Raw genomic sequence first — 7,215 nt, 5'->3', positions numbered from 1 at the left:
AGCTCGGCTGCCATTCTGCCTTTAGTGAGTTACCAGCTGTGCCACCCTTTCACTCCAGCTTCCAGCCCTGTTTTACGTTGGGATCTGGGACACTGGCTCAAGTCCTATCCCCTCGCTCTAACTTGGGTGAGCTCTGGATCTCCCATTTTGTGGTATGAAGGGAAACCCCAGGTCCCCTGGTTTCACGCGGTTTCCTTCTACAGCTGGTTCATGGCCAGTGTCCTGTGCACTCGTGCCCTCCTGATTCCAGACTTCGGTCCTCACGTTTCCTAACTCAGAGTGGCGGAGCAGGGCACTTATCGACCCCTGAGAAGCACTAGGGAAAAACTTACTTGCATTTAAAACACACGAGAGAGAAGTAAAAGTGTCTTTATTACTTAAAAAAATGGTAATATTAATATTATCATTTTCAATAACTACATAATGCTTTCACGAACTACTCTGAATTTATTTTTTAAATATTTAGAAATAAAAATAGCCTGGTGATAGTTGCCTCTGTAAAGCATCAGTATTTGGTGAGAACATCATACAAGAATCAGATATGCAGTTTCCTCATTTCTTCTGAAGTCATCCCTAGAAAGGATGGCGAGAGACAGAACCCGTTCCACTTAAATCGCAACCTTCTCACACGTTAGCACGATTGCAACTGGAGACTCGGGGAGGGGATTCAACCAGAATGCTAAAGTGTTTACTGAACCAGAATGATACTTCAGATCTAGTGTGTGTTTTCTTCAGCCTCGGTGCCACACCAGAGAGAACACGGTGGGGAAAGATCTCTACCTCAATGCTGGCCGCTCTCCGTAGCCAAGACCAAGAATACACTGGGTGGGAAAAGGAGGGAGTCCGGCCCTGTTTCCTTTTTTCCTATCTCTGCCACAGCCTCGCAGCATGCCAACTTCTGACCAAAATCAGACAAAAAGACAAGCCGCGCTGCGTGATAGAAGAGTATGGCCCCACCGAAAATTCAAATGACAAGTTATTACACTTCACATTAGGCTTCTCTGCCTAATTAGCTTCGTGCACCCTTGAATAAACGTGCTTCTAAGAAATGCCGATGAAATCGACACTGCGGCCACTAGCAAGGAGAGCGCGGCATCCGCAGGGAGCCATGGCGACGCAAGGCCTCGGTCCCCACCACAGTGAGCAACAGGGCACCCGCTCATCGCCTGAGAAGTCTCCCACAGAGCTCCGCGCTAACACGCGGGCACGTGTGTCATCGAGCCCAGGAGCCAAAGCTTCGACACGGGTAAACCCGGTTCTGCTCGGCTGCAGGAGAGGAGGCACAGCCCCACGCACGGAACGGGAATCCCCACGAAGTCACGGGCAGCGTGGCCGCCAAGGAAGTCATGTTATTCCCTCTCTAGGAAGAAAAGGAAACTGAGGACACAACACCGCGGAGAAGCAGCTGTCTTTCTGTAATTTTATTCTCAGTGCTCTCTTGGGCAGCCTGACATGTTCACCCACATTACATGTGATCACAAGTGTTGGTACAGAATGCTCTTTGGTCGGTTACGTGACAATTTAATTCCAAGTTAAACATTAGGTGAGAATGATGGCAGCTAAAGTATGAATTATTGGAACTATGACAATAAAAACACATTACTTACTTAGCATCTCTTTTATTTTTAAAGTGCCAGAGGGCACATGTGGTTACCAGAGAGAGACAGAGGAGAAAGTACACCCCAATGGGACACAGTTCCGTCACAGTCCCTGCTCCTCCACTTCTCCATCCGGCTGGGAATGGGGGCACACATACACACGTTCCTGATGTGCTGTTCCAGCCACAGGAGCCACGACGCCAGCCAAGGTCAGCCACGTGGGCTCCAGGGCCTTAACCACGAGGCCGTGGGGCTGGCCCTACTTATAAACTTGTCACTAGTACTGACCAAGCAGACGTCCTAAGTGTTCAGGAGAAAACAACGACGAGCTCTAACTTTAGGTCCCACTTATCTCTTCCACAGAGTCAAAAGACTTCTAGATATGAAGGGTAACTAGAAAACCAGGAGAACTCGGGGTGGTACAGGATTTAAAGGAGTTCCTTATAAAAGAGTTGAATCACATGGAAGAATTACAACGGAATTATAAAAACAATATTTTTTTGCTTAAATTACATTACTTTAAAAATAGCGATAAATACTTTAAAAAGTACTGAGTCGCTGGAAAAGTCATGTTTTTTCTATGCAAAAAATGCATCATGACTTTTCTGAAAACCTGGTATGATACACTTCAGTGTATCTAAATAAAGTGCTCTTCTTCATCCTTTTTGGAGGACACTGATTACCCTCTCTGGGAGGCTGTACCAAGGTGGGATATTTTGACATTCTATATACTTAGAACATATCGAGAGGGACCAGCAGATGGCGTAATGGCTACATGGCTGGACTCCCACGTAGTCAACTGCAGTTCAATTCCCGGACTCGATGGCTTAAACTCACGCTGGGTGCGTCTGCATGTGTGCCCAAGATCCCGAGAGGAAAATGGAGGAGATGGGATTGTAATGTGGCCATCCTTGGGGGGGGGGGTGGATTTCTCACTTTCTGTCTCTCTGTCTCTGTTTTTCTAATGAGTGCATACGCCCTATAGCAAAAAACCTTTCAAAAGGAAAAAATAAAAAAAAGAATGCACTGAAAAACAATAGAAGTTACAAGGTATTACTGCAAGTCTTTCTTCACTGCAGAAACCTTCCAATAACTCTGCCAAAAGTGGCTTCTCTCTACAGGTTGCTGACAGAACAGATTGCTCCATCCTACTTATTTTCTAGCTGCTTATTAACATGGTCTTCCCAATTAGCCTGGAAACTTTGCTGAAGGCTACAATTGTGATTGATTGTTTCGTTTTTGTTTTTGGAGAGATTTTTGCTATATGGCATGTGCACTTACTCACCAGAGAGACAGAAAGACAGAAAGCAAGAAATCACACCTCAGGGGTAGGGCCACACAGCAATCCCTGCTCCTCCACTCTCCTCTCCGGATCTTGGGCATGCTTGTACACGTGCCCAGCATGAGTTTTAAGTCTCTAGGTTCAGGACTTGAGCCACAGTTGACATGGGAGTCCAGCGATATAACCATTATGCCATCTGCTGGTCCCTAGAACTGGGACTTCTAAAATTTCTCTTGGATTCAATTAAGCACTCAGGCGAGCTCTGGGCAACAGTAGGCTACATAAAGATGCGCTGAGCTGAACCCAACAGGAGAGGGAGGAGCCTCTAGCCTATGTGAGCAGGCCGGCAGAGACAGGGACGGCGACCAGTCTTTACCATTTAGGGTTTCCTATTTCTCTGGGCTATGAGAGCAGATTGGACTGTGACATTGTGACACATGACAGTAAGAGGAGATGAAGAAATACCCACCCCATTAGCACATGCGATTGCTCATGGAACACTTTGTTCCAGTCTGATTCTTCCTAAAGCACCTAGTCCCTTCCTACACTAAGAATACAAGATTATAAAAGTAAAGGAACTAGGGACAAGCAGATGGCGTAATGGTTACGTCGCTGGACTGCCAAGTCGTTGACCACAGTTTGAGTTCCAGACCTGGAGGCATAAAATTCACACTGGGCGTGTGTGCATACATGACCAAAATCCTGAGAGGAAAATGGAGAAGGGACTGTGGCATGGTCATTCCCCCCAGGGGGTGATTTTTCGCTTCCTGTCTCTCTGTCTCTCCAGCAAGCACGCGTGCCCTCTAGCAAAAGTCTCTCTTAAAAAAATAAAAAGTAAAGGAACTACCCTGACACATATGCACCTGCGTTCTCTGATTTTACACAGCCAGGAAAACGTAGCTTACAGCAGCTGACCAAGTACTCAGGATCAGGGTAGGGGTCATACTAAGAGACCCCTCTAGTTCTTAAGATCTAAAATAATCTCAGAATTAAAAGACAGTATTTGCGGTACCAGCAGTTGCCATAATTGCTATGTCACTAGACTCTCATGTAATCGACCGCAGTTCAAGTCCTGGACCCGGTGGCTTAAACTCACTCCGGGTGCATGTGCGTGCGTGCCAAGATCCTGAGAGGAGAACGGAGGAGAAGGGATTGCAGCATGACCATCCCTGCTGGGGGGTGATTTCTTGCTTTCTGCCTCTCTGTCTCTCTCTGTCTTTCTGTCTTTCTGGCAAGTGCATGCACCCTATAGCAAAAAAAAAAAAAAAAAAAAAAAAGAAAAAAAAACAACACTGAAATAAATAAATAAATAAATAAATAAATAAATAAATAAATAAATAAAGACAGACAGAATTTGCCATAATATCCCTCCTTACACTGAATCAGTTTTTGGTTAAAAACGTATCCCCACCCCCTGGCAAGGTCTGACTGTTTTGCAATCCTCCTGCCTCAGCCCGATCCCGATCCTGCCCAAGGAGTTGGGATTTCAAGCACCCAGCACTGTGTCTGGCCTTTAGAATGGGACCTGGGCCTCCCGTGTGGCCCTAGCCTGTGCAGCACGGCGTCTGTGCAGAGTCTCTGGACCTAAAATGGCAGCTTAACACTCACAGCACTGGAGTCCGTCTGCTCAGTCACCCTCTACCCTGACGGTCCCTTTCTGTTTCCACATTTAACCCTTCTGCAAGCCACCTCATGTTGTTGTTGGGAAGAGACAAGTTGTGAACAAAGTCTTCCTTATCTTTAAAATATGAAACCAGAACATAAGAGGATGATGCACACTGTCAGCATCCTGTTGAGACCAACAGTAAGACATGAGCACCAGGGTGGCCCCCACGTTAAAGGAGCTGAAGACTCCGACACTTTGAATGGAGACTCTGAGATGAGGCAGAAGCCAGAGAGCAGCAGCCGGGGTCCAACACGCGACATCTCCCAGTTCGTGGTTCCTCCCAGTACCAGCTATGGTTGGGAAAACACTCAGCCTTTCTGAGAATCTGGTCACTGGAAATCCCATCTTTTCTTTGCACAGAGGCAGGCAGGCTGAGTCTAAGACACACACATTGTACAGGCTGCATGAGAGCATGCAGAGTACTGCAGGACGGCGTGCCTGTGCACGCCAGGGCCCCGCACGTCGGTACTGCCGACAGCTGAGGGCGGGCCATCCCTGGTCCGAGGGTTCCCGGTGCCGGTACTGCCGACTGACAGCAGGTGATCCCTGGTCGGAGGGCTGCCCACGCACTGCAGGATGTTCAGCGGCACCCCTGCCTCTGCACTGCCCTGAAAACCCAAACGTCTCAGGATGGCGCCAGGTGTTCTCTGGAGCCCAGGGGGAGGCGCTGGCGGCACGCTGGGAGCGCCTCTGATGAAGAACCATGAACCGAAGGGCGCCACTTCGCTCACGTTTGTGGGGCAGGGCCTGGCCGTGCCTGGGATATGGCAGGCGTGAACAAGCTTTCTGAATAAGCGCACGTTCAGAGAACAAACGGCAAATCCTGGCGTCCATTTATGTGCTCGCGGCACCGAGCAGATCCAGGCGGTCCCGTGTATCAGACGCACGGCCTTGGGCGAGTGTTGACTCTCCCACCTTTGGTTTCCTCACCTGTAGAATCCGGCCGGGCAGATCAACGTGCAGAGCGTACAGTAAATGGACAACAGGCGTGCCGTCTCTCTCCCTGACTGACGAGCCCGTGAACAGGTACCGGCTATCCCCTGCGCAGTCCTGCCCTCTAATTTCTCTTCAATCCTCCTTCGGTAAACTTAGTTCTGAGGCGCACTCATGCTTAAAGTCCTGAATTCTCTAGGGGAAGGGGTAGCCTCAGCACTGAGTAGCTGCTGCTTCGTTTACGAAATCCACAAAATGATACTCAGCCCTTTTTCTTTTAAGAGAAATTTTTCTTATTGGGTGCATGTGCTTGCTTGCCAGAGGACAGAGACAGACAGAACGTGAGGAATCACCCCCCAGGGGAGATGGCCATGCCACTATCCCTTCTCTGCCGTTCTCCTCTTAGGAATTGGGGCATGCACACACAAGCACCCGGCGTGAGTTTTAAGCTGCCAGATCTAGGACTGAAACCGTGGTCGACTACGTGAGAGTCCAGCGACATACCCATTACACTGTCTGCTGGGCCTCGTCCGTAACTTTCAAGAATTCTTTAAAATGTACATGTAGTAGTTATTTGACTACATAAACATTCAACATTTGTCATAAAAACTTCTGTATCTCAGTTTCATCTGTCACTTAACAAACTGCAAATCTGTTTCCTATAAACCGGCTGCTTCATTGCATGATTTTCTAAATTCCTTAACGTTTCCCATGGAGAACAAGTAAACACGACCGTGTCAAAATACCTCATAATCACTTTCCAAAAATTCGTGTAAGATCATTTCATAGATGAGTGGTTTCAGAACTGGATCTCCTCTTGGCAGGTAAGGACTAATAGCCTAGGGAAGGAAAAGGAAATAAACAATATTTCAAAAAGTATCAAAACAAAAGTATGTTCCAATTATTATGCAAAAAGCGTAAAAGCATATTTTTATTAAAAAAATGTAACACAACAGATTACTTTGGAGAATTATTCTGAAAAGAAAATATTCAAACGAACTCTACTTTCTAACAATAAATTACAACATTTATTCAAAAGTATATCCATATGGGGCTTGCTCTGTGGCATAGTGGTTAGGTGCTATACAGGGGAAGCTGGATCCCACAAGGCCAACCGGGGTTCAAATCCTGGCTTTGGTGGTTTCATGCTGGGTACATGTACACTCAGGATCCCAACAAGATGGAAAACTTGAGGAAAAAGAATGATGGTATGACCAGGCCCTGTTGTGAGATGTTGTATCTCTTGGGAGCAAGTGTCACAGCATGGAAAAAAAAAAAACAGTAGAGAAGTCAGCAGGTGGCCTGGTGGTTACGGTGCTGGATTCCCACCTGGCCAATTATGGTTTGAGACCCAGACTTGGTGGTTTGAAAAATCACAACAAATAAACAGATAGATAGATAAATACATACATAAATAGATAAATATATGTTAAAAACAACAAAAAAGTATGTTTGTATATGTATGTATGAAGGATCGAATAAAAATCATGCCCGTTAACTTTTAGCTCTGTTCTTCCAGATGAATTAATAAAAATCTAAATAATAAGAGACAGAAGGTCAGACATTATAAACGTCAACTTCTAAGTAATCAAGAATAATCTATTCATTATTCTTTCAATAACTGGAGTATGTCAACTCACAAATTGTTTATTTTATTTTATTTTATTTGTTTTTAGGGAGATTTTTGCTATAGGGTATGTGCACTCACCAGAGAGACAGAAGCAGAGAAATCACTC

At 46.3% G+C, this 7,215-nt stretch overlaps 1 protein-coding gene across 2 annotated transcripts in view; it reads right to left on the bottom strand.

Annotated features, from left to right (window-relative positions):
* The window catches only part of VPS41 (VPS41 subunit of HOPS complex), a 190,384-nt gene that overhangs the window by 30,938 nt on the left and 152,231 nt on the right, over positions 1 to 7,215 (bottom strand). For both annotated transcript variants that reach the window (XM_014585758.2, XM_027769762.1), the window contains one exon: positions 6,226 to 6,318. In XM_014585758.2, coding sequence (XP_014441244.1) covers positions 6,226 to 6,318 — 93 coding nt within the window. The remainder of the gene's footprint in view (positions 1 to 6,225; positions 6,319 to 7,215) is intronic.

Source organism: Tupaia chinensis, unplaced genomic scaffold, assembly GCF_000334495.1.
Source record: "Tupaia chinensis unplaced genomic scaffold, TupChi_1.0 Scaffold000088_1, whole genome shotgun sequence".
NCBI lineage: Eukaryota > Metazoa > Chordata > Mammalia > Scandentia > Tupaiidae > Tupaia > Tupaia belangeri.
This window is presented reverse-complemented; position numbering and strand designations above follow the sequence as displayed.